The sequence below is a fragment of the Sabethes cyaneus genome, chromosome 3, assembly GCF_943734655.1.
Source record: "Sabethes cyaneus chromosome 3, idSabCyanKW18_F2, whole genome shotgun sequence".
Classification (NCBI taxonomy): domain Eukaryota; kingdom Metazoa; phylum Arthropoda; class Insecta; order Diptera; family Culicidae; genus Sabethes; species Sabethes cyaneus.
The window spans coordinates 47,053,449-47,075,144 of NC_071355.1; the positions used below are offsets into that span (position 1 = coordinate 47,053,449).

The 21,696-nt window shown below is 40.3% G+C and overlaps 1 protein-coding gene across 1 annotated transcript in view; it reads left to right on the top strand.

Moving 5' to 3' along the window:
- Nucleotides 1–21,696, top strand: part of LOC128744645 (nucleolar and coiled-body phosphoprotein 1) — a 75,205-nt gene that overhangs the window by 48,371 nt on the left and 5,138 nt on the right. Inside the window, exon 4 of the mRNA XM_053841799.1 lies at nt 13,577–14,117. Coding sequence (XP_053697774.1) covers nt 13,577–14,117 — 541 coding nt within the window. The remainder of the gene's footprint in view (nt 1–13,576; nt 14,118–21,696) is intronic.

Consider the following 21,696-nt stretch of genomic DNA (forward strand, 5'->3'; position numbering starts at 1 on the left):
ATTATTATAGTTTGATTTGAAGTATAATTGCCTTTCAACTAACATGTGGATTGCTAGTTAAAATATCAATTAGCTAACGTCCTCTACACTACATCTTACCAGTTCCTTTCGACACTCTACTTTAGAGCTATTTCCATACTTGACAGAAATACAATTGAAACTATGTAGAAAATTGCAAGCAACTTAACTGGCGCAAAGCAACAAATAAAACACTCAAAAACTCTTCTAGAATAAGACAGTCGCTGATTTTCCTCGCTTTGAAAATTACTGCGTCACGTCACATGTATCCCTTCAGGCTTCAGCCCTGCAGTATGGATGCAATCTGGCAAAAGGAGAGGATGACCGCTCACTTTTCTATGACGTTTCACTTTTAGGACATCAAATTGGGCTAGGTTTAATGTTTAAACGATAAAATCGGTTGAGGAAAAGAGGTTGTTATGCGCTCTGGCGTACTTCCCAAGCACAGATGTCAAATTGGTATAGGTTTAAACGTCGTTGAGTCGTAATCGTTGCTCGTAAAGAATCTTCGACATGGGATGGAGAAGTTTCGTTTCTTTTTTTTTTCGTAAAAAGAAACCACGCTGTCGTCCCTACTTGTGGAGCAAGTTAATCACTAAGAAAATGTATGGAGAAATTTTACCTTGAAACTTTTCATTAATTTTTATTTACTATTTACTAAATGAAAATGAAAATTGTAATAAAAACCACATAATTGCTACATCTATTATGAATCGATTGGTATTCAAACCATCAGAACCCCTAATAATAATCAGAGCTATTTGCGTTCAAAATCTTTCATTTTTTCGTGACGCACGGTTTTCTTTTATTTTTTGGAATTACACCCTGTACCAGCTGAGCTACCATTCTGAGAGACGTAGTCCTATGTCAAAACTACCGTTATAAACGGTTCGACCTTTTATCAAGGTTTATATACGCACATCTATGTACCTCTAGAGTATTTAATTCAATAATTTTAATAGCTAGTCTAGGATAGACTAGGATAGGCAAAAAGTAAAGAAAATTTTCCGGGAAATTCAGTACGTATCGATGGCAAAGCGTGTTCTTCTATTTTGGAGTGGTAGATTGGCTTTTTTCCTAAGCGTAAGAAAAAAAGCATTATACTCATTGGAACGTATTTCGTGTTCGCAATTTTTTAACAGCTCAGTCATTGCGCGACTCTTGTTGGTTGCAAATTGTTCTGAGCTTTGTCATTACTGAACGTTAACGTTAAACGTTATTAACTGTTATGAAATTTATACGAACGTCGTAACGTCTACCGACGTTTGATATAAAGATGGCAGCAAAGCTTGTGACACAAAAAAAATATGCTACAGCAAATATATGTTATTTTTTGTTCAATCTCAGAACATTAATAACCAATAATTAATCGTATCGCAACGAATTCACCTCAGCTGCACTAGCTTAAAACTAATTTCCTCGTAAAACGGGGATTATTCGTGTATATACATAAATTGCATACATTGATTTCAAAAACATTTGATATTTTGGGGTTTAAAATTGAACTCATTGATTTAGACGACCTATTGTTTCATAAAGACGGCGCGACATGTTTCGTGGTGAATTGGTGATGCCGGTTGCTCGCATTGATTTGTGATAATTTCTACAACTTTATCCAAGTTCGCGTTTAGACATTTTGATACAAGAAGCTAACTTACTATAGAAATGCTTACTTGTTTTAGCGCAGTTTAGGCAGCTAAACTAAGGAGTTGATAATTCATGTCTTTATTAAACATTTCAAAAGTATTTTTTCCGGTAAATCTTCTGTTCCTATGAAGTTTTACATATGAAGTTACATTAAGCGCAGCAAAATTGAGCCAACTATCATAGCTATTACGCCAACTATCATTACTATTACGGAAAAATATTTTTTTGTCTGACATGGTGTACATTTTCCTCTAGCACTACGTTAATTCAATAATATTATATAACTAGGTAGATAGACTAAAGTAGATAGCAGAATAATTAAGAACTTCCGGAAAATAGACTGCGTATCGATGAAGAACCGTGTCGGTGACGGTAGTTAAGTTGTTTTTTACAAATGAACAGATAGTATAGTTTTATATGTAAGATGTAACTTTAGATGTACACAATTTTTTGATAGCTCAGTCATTACTCGACACTAGTTGGTCAGAGGTTGTTCTGAGCTTTATCATCGTGTTAGCTCCAAATGATACTTTTTACTTACTTCTATTTGGTTGATAAAATTAAATAGAAACTAAATTGATACTGCTTTGGGGATGTTACATGCTATCGTATTTCAAATCATACACATGCTTTTGTTTTTTATTTTATTTTTGCAATTTTTGTGTTTTATTTTAAAATGGTTCACGAAATTCTAAAAAAATACTTTTTATTATGTTTAGATAGGCAGAATAACAGAATTCATTTCAAAAACCTTCAAAACTATTTTAAAATTTTACTGTCAAAAGCGGACTTTGCTTTTGATAATTTCGAAACTTTTGCGTAGTTTCCAATGTTTCTAGATGCACAATGTGTAATATAATTTAACATATTTTGCTGATTGGCTTCTGGTGGCTGGCTTCTACTGGTATAATGAAATGGACGGATCACTGCACGCGTTTCCAATAACGTTTACTTTCAGGACTTCATATTGGTTTAGGTTCAAATGATGTAAATTATCGCTGACCTGTTGGGACGGGCAAACGCTGTAAATTTTTTTTTTCTTAATTGTAAATCAAAAGGTGTATGCAATTGTCATCCGTGTCTGGGAAGTAAAGAAATCATAATCAGAAAATGTGTTATAAAATTTAACACCAACACTTCGAAATGTTGGAATGACACTCAGTGGTAAGTCGTAGTCCTGCGTCAAAAAAAAAACTTTGACAGGGCGTACGTCTTCTTCTACCAGTTAATTCAATAAAAATTTAAAATAACTGAAGAGACTAGGATGGTCAGCTGAATCAAGGGGAATAAAGTATGTATCGATGGAGAACCGTGTTCTCCCGTTACCGATTTAGAGCGATAGTTAACTTTTCCTTACAAATAAACAGAAAATTTTGTCACATATATGATGTGATATGACATGACATGACATATGACATTTTATATGACCGACCATGACTTGACATAATTTTTCAATGGCTCAGTCATTACTCGACTCTAGTTAGTTAGAGGTTGTTCTGAGCTTCATTCGTCAGCATAATCGTAGCTTTAAGTGTCTCTCAGGTTGACTGACAGAAATCGACCGAAACTGCATTTTGCTATAAAAAGTGCAAGTGGCACCCTAGCAAAGCAAAACCGTGGGTCTAAACGTCCTCATGAACTTGACCCGTCTTTATCGAGACTTCGCAGCCGGTTATTAGAGTGCAGGCAAATTATGGGGCTAATACCAAAATCCTATTGACTCTATAGCGGCACCACCCAGTCGAAATTCGAACATACGACGACTGGCTTGTTAGGCCAGCATAGTACCCCGATGCTAACTGGGCGGACGAGTGGCACCCTACCGTTGATAAAATCGATTCCTGTCATAGAAACGCATCGTACTGAAAGGCGATTCTTCAGTATCCAGACTGTAATTTAATATCCGCTTTTAGTGTTCCTTTCATATGAAACATAGATTGCACGTTTTCATCCGTCACTGATGACGCGTTGGGACTTGGGAAGTCAACTTTTCCTAGCCAAGGAACAATTTATTTTAACTTCAACAATCAATAACAGACCACGACTGCTGACCGGTGAAATATCGGTGAACTTCGTAACTGAGAAAGTTTCTTGCACATTTTAATGCTGAATGCCAAGTTTCTGAATCCAAAAATCCGATCTAAAAGAAAGGTTTAAAAATCGCAAAGTTATCCTTCCTCCTTGGTCTTCCTTTATGAAAAAATCGAGATCTGAGTTTTGATTGCAATTAGCTTAAAAAGGCCGGAAATCGTACTCATATCGTATTGCATCGTATCGTAATCGTCAGCTATCTTGAAAAAAAAATACGAAGGAATAAGCAACATCTAGTTGTTTCTTTTTCATATAGGTAACAAATCATCCTTCAATTTACTGTTTTTTAAGCGGACCAAACACGTACACGCACACGCATGTTGCACAATCCCAAGAAATTGCAAGCTTCCAAGGTAATTCTATGGAGGGGCATCCGCCGATTTCATAAACTCAATCAATAGTTGATTTTGTTCGCGTGAATTCTGTACGCTAATTTTCAGCTAATTTCAGCTACAACAATTTCACTAGTCGTCATTTCCTGCATTCTTCAAAGGAAGATAAAGATCTTGAAGTCATTAGCGTTCGGCAGTTTACTAGCAGTTGGTATCAGCAAGTGGTTATCATTAAACAAGATTGAGAATAGTAACGGTCCCAGGTTACTTCCCTGTGATACTCCAGAATTGTTAATAAAGCTGTACGATGGACATGGACCAAGTTTCATATTTAATTTGCAATTAACTTGTCTTTCAATGGGATCACCATCAGCTCTAAGCGCAAGGGCTATGTATTACTCTCAAAGTACTCTGTAAGGTAATGTTCTACCGGATTCAGAAGAAGATCGACGCTACCCTCCGGTGGCGGCAACCTGGTTTCTATGCTGGCCGATCATGTGTAGACTATATCACAACGCTCGGCGTTATATTGGAACAGCTCAACGAGTTCCAGGACTCTCCTCTGCTGGTGTTCGTTGACTTCGAAAAGGCGTTCGATCGACTCAACCACGAAAACATCTGGGGTGCGCCTAGGCACAGAGGAGTTCCAGATAAGCTAGTCCATCTCATTGTGCAAGGTTTTGCACAACAGTGTCTTGTACGACTCTATAAGGGTTACTGCTGGCGTAACCCTTATTTGGCATACTGCTGACAGTAGACTGAATCGAGGACTGCCTTGGAATCCTCTAATCATAGAGCACTAAATGTCCTCGGTCTAGCCTGTCTTGCTCACACAACGCCGAAACGATATGCAGAGCAAGTTAGATGACCTCTCCGAGAGCTGTAAGGTAGTAGGTCTCATGTAGCAAAAACTAAGTCTATGGTAGTAAACACGGACAATCCAACCAACTTCACAGTAGCAGGACAACAATTTGAGCAGATAGAAGCCTTTCAATATCTTGGTAGCCAGACAACGCCCGATATTGATACCAAGATTGATCTAACCACATGGATCAGGAAGGCCAAGGTGCCTTTGCAGGTCTGTGAAACATTTGGCGCTCAAATCAGATCACTCTACATACGAAAACCCAAATTTTCAATTCAAACGTTAAATCCGTACTGCTGTATGCCAGCGAAACGTGGTGCACCTCAGCGGACACAACGCCCGATAGCAACAGAAATTCGTGAACGTAGGTGGAAGTGGATCGGACACACATTGAGCAAAGGAGCGAACCCATATGCCCATAAGTAAGTCCATAGATGTTCACCCGGAAATGTTCGATACTATCGCTGACGAGAGACGTAGACATAAAGGAATGAATTTTGGAAGAAACTGCGATTAGTACACCACATCTTTTTCTTTTCTCTTCAGCAATGGGATTGTGATCATTCCAGTATACTGTATTGTGCCTTGCAGCAATTTTACGAGTTCTACGCAAATTCATATTTTAAATTTTAATAATAATTATGCTGTACGTACCAAATACATGGAAAGTATGCTTGTCAAGCATGGCATGGTGTCAGGCATGGTGCAGTGAGAAGGCAATAACATAAAACTGATAGTTCAAATTGCTAAATTGCAAGCATATATGGGACACGCAGAAAATAACCACGCTAATAATTTTCGTTCGCAATCTAATTGGCACCAAACAATTGCGCAGAGTTGATTTCTTTATTCAACAATGTTTCGGTGAAAACGATAATGCCGTACTTTACATCCGAATCTTCAATCTTGGTTCGAAGTCCTCTTACATTTTGATAGCATACCGTAATTGAGTTTTCGATGCGATTAGGTACAGGTTATGTAATCGACGTAATCGTATTCGTATTCGCAAAAGATTCCACTCTGATCACAAATCTGTGAGGTTCGTGTGGGAAACGATACCTTTGAATGTGTGTTGCGTCTCCGATAGCTTCGGTCAGATATATATACCCATTTCATATTCACCTGACGGAACAGATAATCGCACGTTGCCTATTCCCGTCCTATCCAACACAAATTATTAAAAATATCAGCATTTTTATGACACACAATGCAGAACTACAGTGCTTTTCATAATGATAAGACCACCCATGTATTTCACGCTGCACGAAAGATAAACAGTTTTGGGATTTTTCTTCCGATGGAATATGAAATTAAGTGTCAAAATATGGATTTGAGTTCAAGAGTTCATTTATTTAATTGGAAAGTAAATTGAATAGAGCGATTTTTGTAGAAAAAGGTTTTTCAAAATGATACGACCACTTGAAGTTTCTCGTGTATCCATAATGAAAAACAACAATAAAAAATATCTAATAATCAGTTACGCCACCAGAACGGTTAATAGTTTGAAAGATACGTTTGGGCATACTTTGGATCAATTTCTGCAGTGTTGCCAGATCGATTTCTTCCCACGATTGAAGAATAGCAGTTTTCAGTTCGTGGATTGTTGAAAATTGACGATTATCAGCATAAATCCGTCGGACCATTATTCCCCAAATGTTCTCAATCGGCTTTAAATCCGGTGAACAAGCCGGCCAATCCAAAACAGCAACCTTTTCAGACTTCAACCATGTCATTGTTTCAGTGCTGGTGTGAATTCATGCGTTATCCTGTTGAAAAATCAGCTTCGTCCTGCGTCTTCTTCGAATCTCTGGTAGCAAACTGGCTTTAAGGACATTTATGTAGTCGAAACTTTTCATTTTGTGTGATACAAATTGGATTTTCAGCCTTCCGGAGGCATAAAATGCACCCCAGACCATAACGGATCCGCCACCAAAGTTTCTCTTAGAAAAATATCTAGGTTCCTTGCGTAAATCTCGCCAATAGCCATTAAATCCGTCCGGTCCATCTAAGTTAAATTTTTTCTCGTCTGAGAAAATCACCTTTTATGATTTTTGTTTAAGTGGTTTTATTAAATATATTTTCTGAATCCTAAAGAATTTTATCTTACCTTTTTCCAGTCTTGCAACATGTTCCGGCGTGCGAATTCCAGGCGTGCTTCCTTGTGCCGAGGTTGCAAACGTGGGGCGCTGATCATTTTTGATCGTATTATATTTCGTGAACAGTTTAATGTCCGCCAAACCGTCGAAACTGAAGCCTTCAACTTGAGTTCGGTGCGAATTTGTGAACAACTCATCGTAGAATTTGATGCTTTACTGATAATACGACGCTCATCCCTTTCAGTCAGTTTCTTTTTTCGTCCTGTACTTTTTTCTGGCCATATCTAGCGGAATTTTTCGAAAAATTCAGGACAACGCAGTGGCTACGTCTAATTTCTCTCGCAATTTTCCTGATCCCCCATCCTGTCTTTCTGAAGGCCAAAATTTGCCCTTGTTCTTGCTCACTCAGACTTTTTTGTCTACCCATATTACCAAAATACTGTTAAATGAATAATAATTATATTCATCACCAATAAATAGTCATATAACGAAACAAATTGATAAGTGGTTTTATATTTTTGAAAAGGAATATTTACCTACTATTCCTCCATTCGCATCACGTATGAACAAAAGCACTCAATTTCAGACTTTTACATGTATTTGTGTCATCATTGATCGATTGTCAAAATTCATTTAGGGTGATTCAATTTGAATCTCGTGAAAACATACAAATCAAGGGTGGTCTTATCATTATGAAAAGCACTGTAGTTATTCCCTAATATTTTAATTTATTGTCTATCATACGCGATCAATCAAAGTGAGCTGAGATCTATTTAAATGCTTTTTATCATTAAAGAAGTCCTACCAGCCAAATTGCCTACGTTTTTCGTGCGACGAAGAAGAAAATGTCGACTAATCGTTTTAATTTCCGTCATTCATAAATGAAAATAACTTACGCAAAGCATTGTCGTTATTCTACAGCCAGGAAAACTTGCCTGACCTACAGAAATTTTGCAGAATAACATTTGTCATGCCGTCCTACACAAATACATGCGCGTTAGCTTCGTAAACATTGTTGTGATTTTTAGTTCGGACAATAAAGAATTTTGATGGACGGATTTTAAAACGGTACGACGAATTTAAGAAATAATGTCAGTTGCGTAATTTCAATAATATGCTTTAATAAAGGCTTTTCAGTGATTTCAAAGTTTACGGATCGGAAGGTAAGTGTGTTTTAGTCAAATCAGCACAAGAACTTTTGGAGTATTCATTAAATCCATCCAACAAATGATGAAAATTGGAATGGCTTTACTTACCACGACGGGAATTAGAAATAAACCCTACATCTTCTGTTGCGTTAAAACACCAATGCTGAATTCTTCTGATGAAGCCGTGATGGGCATTGTCGTGTTAGTGACAGACTTTCCTTTGACAACTCGTCTACCGGCACATTTAGACAACTGTATTGCCATGCTTCTGAGCCATGAAGGCAACTAACAATGGATGCTGTCTTTACTCGATCCCGAACTTCATCTCGGTCGTTTACTGCTCATAAATGCATAATAGTCCCATCTGACTTTTCACCACTTTTGAGATAAACCTGGGAATCGTCTTTAAATTACCATGCGGTATCGAAATCCGTGCAGCTTCGAAATTCGTACACCTAATACAATTTGCTTGATTATATGTATTAAATAGTCTAAATGTAAAATATTAATAATAGGTCTAGACCCGTTCTTTATTAGCATTACGTCAATGTCAAACATAGGTAGTAGGCCACGAAATACAACTAATAAAAATTAAAACGTTAATGCCTATCAGATTTCCTTCTGAATTGGCTGTGTTGTTAGCAATTTGCTAAGAAAATAACTTCCAATAAAATGAAGTGTAAAGCGTACTTGAAGTAATTTTCCTATTTAAAACCCCGAAAATCGATTTGAAATATAGGTGTTTATAGTTCTCCAGCTTAATTTTATTCATTATGGTATTGAAGTAATATTTATTCATCATAATTAGTGCTGTACGGATTTTGATTCAGTTTTACTAGTTGAATCTAAATCCATACACCTGTGCCGTATCCTTAGCGATCCAACTCTATTCTATGTTTTGCCAAACAAAATGGAAATAACTAAAGCTAAATATATGTCGATACACTGGAAGATGGCAATTACTTAAAATAGGTTTATTTTCTGTGGAGTAGGGAAAAGCCCTCGGGAGTGATACTCTATGTCGTTGTATCTTCCCCCGTGGGCACAAAACCTCTCATCTTTTAATTGTACAACAAATAACATGACATCCTACAGTACACCATTGCTTATATACTATCCTATGCGCTAATTCACAAACAATACACCTAATTTATACACACTGATTAAATACTTATAATTACGATAATAAATGGTGTATAATCCTTTAATAAAGCATCAAGATAGTTTAAGTTCCTGTCACTACGATAACAGCTAGTATATATAGTATATAGTCTCTTCTGCAATTTCTCAGCTTTCCATATAATTTGCAACAAAAATCAAGAAAAAATGTTATATATTGTTTATAAGTCAAGTTAATTTACTCTAAAATGTTAAAAAAGTTTGTTTCTAAGCCTAATATTTCCTGAGGCATAAGGAAAAGAATGTAAAAACATTGAACACAAACGTGGTTTTGTTACAAGTGGGTGGTCCCATGGATAGAGGCAATATTTAATCAGTACCAAACCTGATATTTTAACTTTCCGACCGAAAATGAACAATTACTCATAATTTGGCTCAAAAACGAAAACATTGATTCCTTGTAGTGTTCCTATTGTGCGTGTAAACGACTCTTATAGCGAATTCATAAATTAACCTGGCTCAGGTCGATTAGCACTCAGTTTTAATCGAAGTGTTGTCAAAGCGTTCATAAATTAACCGAGATTGCATCTCGGTTAAACTGACAGCTTGAAGCGCAGGTTAAAGCTGTCTAGCATTACGGTTTACGGGTTGATCTGTCAAACTGCCCGTATCGTTCATAAATTTCGGGTTCGAATTAGCACGAACCCAGGTTCATTTATGAATTCGCTATTAGATGAGCAGGACTAAAATACAATGCCTCAATTATCAAGAAAAGCAAATTTTATAAAGCAATTAGTCAAATAAACAAAACCAACTTAGCCATAAACTTTAAACACATTTCAATCAAGCTTACACGGATTTAGATTCAAAATTATGCGGACTTTAATTGATTTTTGACATATTGTATAGATTTTGAGTCACAGGTGTGCGGATTTTGAATCAGGCATAAAAAAGTTATGTTTGTTTCCACGATGTTGAAAAAAATATCAAACTATGTCAGTCCCATATTACAAATAAACGCATAACAGTCACAGTAGTAAAAATATATCAATAGGCATCTGTTTATTGTACGATTCCGATGTACAATTCCGAAGTTACAGTGGGAACAAGTTCCGGAATATATGGGACTTGAAGATAGAAGTACCTTGAATCACAACAAACCCATCATGTGACACCTATAAATACACGGATTCTAGACTATTGGTAGTCGTATAAAGTGTTCAAGACGTCATTGGCCACATCTAAACATGTCCGTGAATGTTCCAGATACTTCTACCGGGATCAGCTTCTGAATTTAATTAAAATACAACATGTGACATCTGTAAGTCGGTACTCGAAATTGCAAAACTAGATTGAAATAGTTTTATTTGTTGCACATATAGTGTCCAGGATCACATTGGTCATACTTGGACACGTTCTGGGAGTATCCCGGACACACAGGAAAGCGACCAGCTTCTGAGTCAAACAAACCCCATCATGCGACCTCACCATAAACTCAAGATAACAAATTACAATAAAAAAGAGAAAAGGCCAGGAAGAGATTTGAGTCAAAAAGGACATTTTGAACAATTGAATTGAACGAGCACGTGACTTATCAAAACGACAACGACACGTGGTCTTGAAAATACTGCCGAGTCACCGACAACGCAAGGATCAAGGCATGCTGTGACTGTTATGCGTTTATTCTTGTTTATTAACCCTTTATAAGGCCGTGGCAATAAAATTGCCACCAACGAAAAATATTTGTTTTGCGTCTATAATGACATCAATATAATTATAGAAGCAAAATAAAAAAATTTTGTTCGTGGCAATATAGTTGCCACTGCCTTAAAGCACGCATATCAGTAACTTCGGCAGTTTTTCTAAGTTTTGGAACAAATTTTAGGTCACTTGTGAACAAATTGCTTGTAAAAGTATTCTGTTAAATACGTTCAAGTGATTTTATAACGATTTGGACGATTTGTTTCCAAAATCGATTCAATATTAAAGAAACATTGTCGTGGCTTCAACAGCGTTTTTCGTAGATGCACGTTTTTGCAGATGTGACTGTCTTCCATTTATGAGCAGTTTAGGAATGTCTAGTTTCGTCAACCAATTTTTCCTCATACAGTATTTGGGTACCTAGTAAACCTATGTTTTAGATGTTATGTGCTTTAGGTTTGGTGAAAAGGTGTTTGAGTCTAGGAGAAGATTCAGCATTTTCTCACGCAGAATCACTACATCTAACTTTTCTAATATGTAAAAGCCAATGTGTGTCTGTATATTTTTGAATGCACCGCCATAAACTCCGGCCCGACTTGGCATATATATTTCTTGACATAACGGAATTAGCATGGGGTCATTGACGTCCAGCATGACACAAAAAAGGGGCGGTCCCTGATTAGCGGGGCAAGAATCCAAGTAAGGAAAAGAGCTTTGTTACTCTTGCGAATTCCCAGACCGATGTCGGGTAAACAAGTGGCCGTACGATAATAGGAATATGAATATGAATATATGGTACTACCACCTGCCTTAGCAGAACATCCGTTCATAGCAATGAGCCTATCATGTCAAAAAGAGTTGAAGATATTCAACGATTGGTCATGTTTCCCACCCCTTGTATGAAGGGCCAAAAAGGAATTGGTCGATAAGCAACATCACTTACACGTACCAGGGATTTGGAGAATCTCCTTCCAAGGGCTAAGTCGCCTGAGTCAATCGTTGAATAAACCGTCTTAATGCAGAATGACTCCAGCAGGTGGGGAGAAGAGCCCGCTCATTATCCACGATGTGTTGTTAATCGGGCCAAGATTAACCCTAGAAAGTTGACTGTTTGACTCTCCCTAGGCCCACCGCTTCAAACAAGTGCTCTGATGGTCCCTCCCTCTTCCCCATTCTAGTTTATTTATGAAATGTGGTATATATGGATAAAAATAGAACAATCTCACCAGCAGTCCTTCGAATGGAATAGAGTTGCGTCCTTTTAGTTTCCATAAGTGCTTCTAATAATTAATTTAATTTTCTCTTCTGGTATCCAATATCCATGTGCAGTATTAACACTCGTATTAGCCAAAGTTTTATATAGCAGGAGGTGCTTCATAAGCTAAAACGAAAAAAATAATTAAAATAACTTATTTTATGCTCACCTGTTTAAAGTGCTATGTAACAATTCAAAGATATGAAGCACATTTAATTTGAAATTGTTTTTGAAAACATAATGCAAGATTTTTCTATAATTAAAATTATTTCCGATTTTTCTATGTCTACATCTATCTTACTCATGTATAGTGATAACTCGATAAAAATTGAACTTGATCCATATTGTGGAAGCCAGCGGCAATTTATCGCTACACACTGATATCGATGATGCTTATTCACCGGTTGTTGTTTCCCCTGCGCGCATTATCGCTATTCCGCTCCACGGTTAACCTTGATATCGCCAACAACCGCAGCAACAGCAGCAGCTGGCCTGCCAGCAAACCTATAGCCGGCAAACCCGGCGGTCTCCGAGCGAGCGAGAGCCAAACTGATAGCGATTCAAATAACAAAACAAAAACATAACCCACATTCGTGATCGGCGATCAAATTTGTGTGCTGCGCCGACTTCAACCGGTTAACCAACCGATCAGTAGTGTTTGCTGGCCTGGCGTTCGCACCACTATTATTTAAATGGTGACCTTAAAACACTTTTCGATTTTTTCTTTGCGCACTCCGAGGCAGCGCAGGCCATCTCTTCTATCTGTTGGTTGGTGCGCTCGGTTGTGGTGAGGTGATGCCATACCCGTTTTGCAGCTCGCTGGAGGCATGCTCTTTTGCAAGCAATTGGATTGGAGTCAATCTCCTCGTGGCCTTTAAAGTCGTCGAGCACAATGCGGCACACACGGATTGCATCACTCACTCAAACGAACCGTACGTACGGCCCGGGCGATCGACCTTAAGCTCTGCTCGCTCATATTAGTAGAGAAACAGTTGATTGGGAGTTGCGGCATTCACACGATGCACCAGCAGGCACCGCACGTGGCTTGCAAAATGGCATTTTTGTTTCGCGCATTCTACTGCGAAACTATCATTTGTCGATGTCGCGATAGTCGTTGCAATATCAAGCAATATTAAAATTGGTTCTATATTTGACGGCATAATTGTTAAATAAGCTCAAAAAGGTACAATTGTACGATTACGTGTTGATACAGCCGCGATTAGCATATCCTATAAGCCCCCCCAGAGAACTCGACCAACCTCGACCGACTAATTACAGCTTATACCTTTCTTCCTCTATTACAGTTGCCCCACTAGCGTCGTCACCGCCTTCAAGTACAGGTGGAAAATTTTCCACCGTCGGAATTTATCGACCACCGGCTGTCAGGAAAACACTAAAGCTATCGGAGAGTGCAATTCAGCTTGCACCACCGGCTGCCTGTCAAAACCCCAGTGATTACAGCTGCTATCAACAGTATGTGACATTTCCTTCGGCAGTATCGCAATCGCCCGCTGTTGATCCAGCGTTAGTTGGAAGCGAACTCAAGTCAGCCAGTGACGCTAACCATAGTGGCAGAAATAGATGTTCGGCGGAAAAGGAGCAATACTGTCCGTGCGCAAACACTCCAAATAGTGCTTTACTGAAAGAGGTTATTACTCGGGGCACCAAACAAACGTCTGATGCAACGGAACCACTAGCCGATAGTAACAATAATAATAAACATAACAATAGTAGTAGCAGTGATAGTAAAACCGAGTCGGCTCCACAGCAGCAGCAGCTGCAGCAAGCCGATAGCCCCGTTTCGGCCACTAGTCAGGGAAGCCAGTCCACGCCAGGCAGCACTAGGTATGTGAGATTGCGACCACAGATAGTAAACTAAAAATAGTAAATTACTTATGCGATTTTATTCGTTTATTTGCTACCCCATCGGATTAATGGTTTATTTTAAGGCGTTGAATTAATTCGAAGTGAACGGGGTTGATACGTAAACGTACCTAACGCAATAAACAGTCAATAATATCAGCCTAATCTTAATGCAATGCATCTGGGAATTGGTAAATCGGGCAGATTTCTTAATGTTGGATTACGCTCAACCACAAGGAGGTCATTCCAAATGAAAACGAAAACAAGAAACTGTAAATACCTGCTAATGACTTTTTATCACTTCAAGCATTAGTAAGTAGGGTAACTTACAACAATGCTTTATTGGTCGAATTTATTATATTTTATGATCTGTCTCCTCCTTTGATTACTGATCAAAGGTTGCCCAATGACTGGCCAGGGGCGGACTGGCCCACCGGGCAACCGGGCAAATGCCTGGTGGGCCCAGTAATAACTTCGTTGTTACACAAAATGAGATTTTCCAAAATTTTTATTCCAATTAAACTCTTTCTACGACTCACAAATGTTCAATTGCTGGGGCCCCATGATTTATGAAATCAACCGATTTGATGATTGAAAACTCAGCTTCAAATGGGTCTGTTGGGGCCCCGAACTTTAAACCAAAATTTCTCTTTCAATCAAACTTTTTCTATGACTCACGAATGTTTAATTGCTGGGGCCCCATGATTCATGAAATCATTTAAGTTGAGCTGTTGGGGTCCAAGCTCCGAAAATATTACCAGCTTCAATTCTGAGCATTTAAAAGTAGAATTAGTATTTCATCCGCAGTTATTTGACTACTTATAAATATTGAACTATCGGCTTAAGCTCCATACTCAGTTTACTTCAGTGGCGACGATCCGTTATCGATCTTGCATCATCCTCGATAGCGCACATCTATCAGTGCGATGTCTACTCCGAAGTCTACGGCCTCTTCTTGATTCTCTTGGCTACTCTTTCGTCGGGCATTTTAGACACGTGACCAGCCCAGCGCAGGCTGCCACACTGTACTATCTTCATTATAACAGCATATTTGCATTTTTAATATAGCTCGTGGTTCGTGCGTCTGCGCTACACTCCATTTTGGATTTTGCCAAATTTCACGCTAAAACCCCAAGCATCCGTCGATAAGCTTCTTTTAGCGTCCATGATTCATGTTCGTAAAGGGCCATCGAGAGGATTAGTGTTCCCTAGAGCGTCAGTTTTATGCGAATTTGCAAGCTACGGGACTTCAGCTACAAAATGTAATGCCTGCGTAAAGGCCAATTCGCAACTGCAATTAGTCGTTTTATTTTGCGACTTACATCGTTGTCACATGTCACGAGCATACCAAAATATATTCAGCTCCTCTTCGACACCAACACCATTTGGATTTCCACGCCATGTACTTCGTTTTGGCGGTGTTAATGGTAAGTCCCAACTTCTCAATGAATGACCTAAAGGCTTCTTTCGCTGCTCTACTTTTGATTTCGGTGATATCGACGTCATCGGCATAATCAAAAAGCACGTGAGGTCTCATCTGCTATTCTGATTCATAATTTTTACTCATCCAGCGTCACACGAATCAATGTAACTAGTTCTGTGGGAAAATCATGTCCTAGCGTTAAATGTCACAGCTCATTTCGTTTGACTGAATGGTATGCCGCCTTGAAATCTATAAAAATATGATGAGTCTGCAAGTTGTACCCCCGGAGCTCGTCAGTTACTAGACGCAGGGTAAATATCTGATCCATCGTGAAGCGACCCTCATGAAAACCAGCTTGATACTCGCTGACGAAGAGCTCAGCTAACGGACTCAGTCTAAAACACAGGATAGGGAGAGCACCTTATAGGCAAAATTGAGCAACGTAATGCCTCGATAGTTTTTACTCTCAAGTCGATGTCCGTTTTTAAAATTATGGGAGATGAGGCCAATCAACCACTCCTTCGATATTTATTTTCCTCCCATATTCTGTTCCTGACAATGAGGTGGCGAATTGTTTCGTACAGCTGCTCGCGCCCCGGTTTTAGAAGTTCAGCCAGGATACCGTCCTTTACAGCAACCTTACCGTTTTTAAGCTCACTGATTGCTCTTTTGACCTCCTCCTGTGTTGGTGGCTGCACAGTTTGGCCGTCGCTCAAAATTATTATCCTGTAGGGTAACCAACCTATTTTGGACCCCTTCAGCAGCTGTACATAATTTGGACACTTCCATTTGATTTTGCTGTAAGTGTCCAAATTATGTACAGCTGTTGAGGGGGTCCAAAATACGTTGGTTACCCTACCTGCTCATCTTCGTATTTACTTCTCTATTCAACAGCTTCTGGAAATACTCTTCCACCTGGCTGCTACCGTCGTTTTGTCAGTAAGCAAGGTTTCAGCACTATCATTGCACATCACAGGCATGGCAAAATTCTTGCACCTGACCGTTTTGTAGAAACTCCGAATGCCGTTGCTGACGAACCTCTCCTCTGGACTGGCGAGCACGTGCTCTTCGTACTGGCGATTTTGGCGATTCTACAGAGGATTCACACAGCATATCTTACTTATAGAAGCAGGATTCTTATAGGAGAATCCTAGAGTTTAATCCCAGGGATAGCTATAACTCGGCACGGGAATCGCCTGCACTATGAACTGTTCTGTTCTGACGTGTAGACGCAGTAAGCTACTCATATATATTGAACATATTGACATCCTATCATTTATCACGTAAATCAAATCAAATATTCACGCTGCGGCAGATCCTTCAAAAGTCCATGAATACAGAATTCAACGCACAATTATTTCATTGATTTCAAAGTTGCGTATGATACCATCGACCGTAAAATCATGGCCATTCTAACTTCGCAGGGGACTTTATCAACGTGATGGTCCCTCATGTGGGTTGTTCAACATGCCGTTACAGGATGTTATGAAAGGAGCAACACACAGGCACAATCAACAGCAAATCTAGTTAGTTCGTCTGCTTTCCCAATGAAATGGATATTGTCGATAGAACAGCATCTTTGGTGGTGGCTGAACAAACTAAAACTCATAGTAGCAAAGATTGGGTTGAAGAAAAATGCTTTTTTTGTGTTTACTATCATGAGAATATTGCAAACTGGGGCCCCTAATCTCAAAGGCCAGGTGGGCCCTTTGGCTCCCAGTCCGCCCCTGTGACTGGCAGTTCATTGTACAAAACGTTTCCTCCGATCGCATTAAAAATGAAAATGTTAAATTAGTTTATGTGACAATCCTTAGCCTCCCAGTTGGCTTCGAGGTATGATGCTGGCCTAATAAGCCAGTCGTCGTATGTTCGAATCTCGGCTGGGAGAGGCTGTTAGAGTCAATAGGATCGTAGCAACTGGCCCTGCAATTGTCCTGTACTCTAACAGCTGGCTGCGAAGTCTGTCGTATAAAAAACAAAAGGTCAAGTTTCGATAACGGAATGCAGCACCCGTGACCTAGGCTTTGCTTTGACAATCCTTAGCGTACCAAAGTAATGATTCAGTGGTGTGCTAAGCAGGGTTGTCCAAGAGGGACCGTTTTTGGGTAACCGCCTTAGTTCAACTAGCCTGTATGGCAATAACCTATTAGAATAGTTTTCCCTGATTGGAAAGACAATGACGATCAGCAAAAAACAAACCTATGGTATTGATGAGTGATAACTTAAACAGTCAGTGGTAGTGGTATTTGTTTCGCGCTTACTTACTTTTTACTTATTCAGCCGACAGCCGGGATGGCTCTTGCCGTATCAAGAATTCCTCTCCATTGTACTCGGTCCTGGGCTACTCGTCGCCAATTCGTTGCGCGTCTCGACACACGCAAGTCGGCTTCAACCTGGTCGAGCCATCTAGCACGTTGAGCCCCTCTATTCCTGGTGCCGGTGGGGTTCTTGAAGAGAACGGATTTCACTACACAGTCGTCCGGCATCCTTGCGACGTGGCCGGCCCACCGTAGTCTCACAACTTTCGCCAGGTGTACGACGGGAATCTCTCCAAGCAGTGCCTGTAGCTCGTGATTCATACGTCTCCGCCACTCTCCGCTTTCCGTCTGTACTCCGCCAAAAATAGTCCGCAACACCTTCCGTTCGAAAACGGCAAGTGCACGTATGTCTTCCGTAAGTAAAGTTACTGTCTCAAGTCCGTAGAGGACTACCGGTCTGATTAGCGTTTTGTACATCGTCAGCTTTGTGCGGCGGCGTATGCTCCTTGATCGAAAAGTCTTGCGAAGGGAAAAGTAGGCTCGATTTCGAGCTTGAATGCGTCGTTGATTCTCCTTACTCGTATTATTGTCGGCGGTCACCAGAGATCCCAAATATACGAACTCATCAACCACTTCCAGCTCATCGCCGTCAATAGTCACTGTCCGTGGGAGGCAAACATTACTATCTCGGGAGCCTCTTCCCACCATATATTTGGTTTTCAACGCATTAATTTGCAACCCTATCCTCCTCGCCTCCGTTTTTAGTCTGGCGTAGATTACCTCCGCCGTCCCACGGTTTCTAGTAATGATGTCGAGGTCGTCAGCAAAGGCTAGGAGTTGGCTACTCTTACTGAAGATCGTTCCCCTCGTTTCAATGCCCGTTCGCCGGATCACACCTTCAATAGCGATATTGAACAACATACAGGACAGTCCATCCCCTTGCCGTAACACTCTGCGCGATTCGAAAGGGCTTGAGAGTGTCCCCGAAACGCGCACGTAGCACATCACTCGTTCCAGAGTAGCTTTGATCAGCCGCGTCAGTTTGTCCGGAAAACCGTACTCGGGCATTATTTGCCATAGCTGTTCGCGTTCAACGGTATCGTATGCTGCTCTGAAATCCACGAAAATATGATGCGTGGGCACGTTGTACTCTCGACATTTCTGAAGGATTTGTCGGAGAGTAAAAATTTGATCCGTAGTAGCACAGGCCCCCATAAAGCCCGCCTGATACTGCCCTACGAATTCTCTTGCTATTGGGGATAGACGACGCAACAGAATCTGGGAGAGCACCTTGTAGGCGGCGTTGACCAGCGTAATGCCGCGGTAGTTACAGCAGTCTAGCCGGTCGCCCTTTTTGAAGATGGGACAGACTACGCCTTCCATCTACTCCTCCGGTAGTTTCTCTTCTTCCCAAATCCTTGAAATCAGCCAGTGAAGTGTCGTTACTAGCGGTTCTTGGCCATTTTTGAAGAGCTCTGCCGGGAGTCGGTCCTTCCCGGCGGCTCTATTATTCTTCAGCAGACCGATTTCTCGTCGGATCTCTTCGAGATCGGGAGCCGGTACGCTGTTGTCGTTTGTAGGTACTCCGAGGTTAACTTCCATTGCGTCTCCTGCTGCTATATCGCCGTTGAGGTGTTCATCGAAGAACTGCTTCCACCTGTCGACCACCTCGCGCTCGTTTGTGATAAGATCCCCTCCCTCGTCCCTACACATGTCTGGGTTTGGTGTGTGGGCCTTGCGAGTTTGGTTTACCTTCTCGTAAAACTTGCGGGTATCATTAACCCGGAATAGTTTTTCAAGCTCCTCACGATCTCTGTCCTCCTTCTGGCGCTTTTTCCCTCTCAGGATCGTGGTCAACTCATTCCTCGCTCGTCGATACTTGGCCATATTCTCTCTCGTGGATATGCTCAGATAGTTTTCCCAAGCTCTTTTTTCCTCTCTATCGCCTCTTGGCATTCCCCGTCAAACCAATCATTTCGTGCACTCGAGGTTTCCACACCTAGCACCGCGGTTGCGGCCTCGTTGACGGCCGAGCGTATCCTACACCATCCGTTTTCGAGGCTCGAAGCATCTAGCTCCACAGAGGCTAGTGACCACAATGGGGTCTGGTTTACGCGTTATCCAACCATTTACCAACCAGTTTTCTCAGCTTTCTTCAGTGTCCATGATATGCAGAGTGTCAGTTTTCATTGAATTTTCAAACTAACGGGTTTCAGTTGGGTGCGTTATCCGTAGAAGGCCCGATTCGCGGCTGCAATGCGCAGTTTTACTTCGTGGCTTACTCCGTTGTCGTTATGTTACGAGCGTTCCACGGTATTTAAACTTCCCCACTACCTTATATCGTTCCTCATCCAGCTCCACCTCGGCACCAGCAGGATTCCCACGTTCCTTACCAGCAATCACGTACTTTGTTTTGGCAGTTCAATAGTGAGTTCTATCAAACCTATACCTATAAAGAAGGATTTCTGTCTGTCTGTCTGTCTGTCCGTATGTTCCTTATAGAATCGAAAAATACTGAACCAATCGGCATGAAAATATGCATGTAGAGGTTTTTTGGGGCCAGGAAAGGTTTTAGTGATGGTTAGAAACCCCTCCCCCCACTAAGAGGGGGGGCTCCCATACAAATGAAACACAAATTTCTGCATAACTCGACAACTAATCAAGCAAATAGAACAAAATTTGGCATGTGGGTGTTTTCGGTGACAAGAATTTATTCTATGGTAAACTGAGACCCCTCCCCTCTTTATAAGGGGAATTATAACTCCTCTCCTCTTTAAAAGGGGGGGCTTCCATACAAATTTCCTCATAACTCGAGAACTAATCAAGCAAATGGAACCAAATTTGGCATGTGAAGGTTTTCGAGGGCAAGAATATTTTCTATAGTAAATTAGGACCCCTCCCCACTTTAAGAGGGGGGGCTCCTGTACCAAAGAAACACAATTTTCCTCATAACTCGAGAAGTAATTAAGCAAATGGAACCAAATTTGGCATGTGGGTGTTTTTGGAGACAAAAATTTTTTCTATGATGAATTGGGACCCCTCCCCGTTTTAAGAGGGGGGGATCCTATACACATGAAATACAAATTTCCTCATAACTGAAGAACTAATCAAGCAAATGGAACAAAATTTGGCATGTGAAAGTTTTCGAGGGCAAGAATATTTTCTATGGTAAATTAGAACCCTCCCCACTTTAAGAGGGGGGGGGGCTCCTATACAAACGAAATACAAATTTCCTCATAACTCGAGAATTAATCAAGCAAATGGAACAAAATTTGACACGTGGGTGTTTTTGGAGACAAAAACTTTTTCTATGATGAACTGGGACCCCTCCTCACTTTAGGAGGGGGGGCTCCTATACAAACGAAATACAAATTTCCTCATAACTCGAGAATTAATCAAGCAAATGGAACCAAATTTGACACGTGGGTGTTTTTGGAGACAAAAACTTTTTCTATGATGAACTGGGACCCCTTCTCACTTTAGGAGGGGGGGCTCCTATACAAATGAAATACAAATTTCCTCATAACTCGAGAGCTAATCAAGCAAATGAAACCAAATTTGGCATGTGAAAGTTTTCGAGCAAGAATATTTTCTATGGTGAATTAGGACCCCTCCCAACTTTAAGAGGGGGTGCTTCTACACAAATGAAATACAAATTTCCTCATAACTCGAGAACTAATCAAGCAAATGGAACCAAATTTGGCATGTGAAGGTTTTCGAGGGAAAGAATATTTTCTATAGTAAATTAGGACCCCTCTCCACTTTAAGAGGGGGGGGGCTCCTGTACCAAAGAAACACAGTTTTCCTCATAACTCGAGAAGTAATTAAGCAAATGGAACCAAATTTGGCATGTGGGTGTTTTTGGAAACAAAAATTTTTT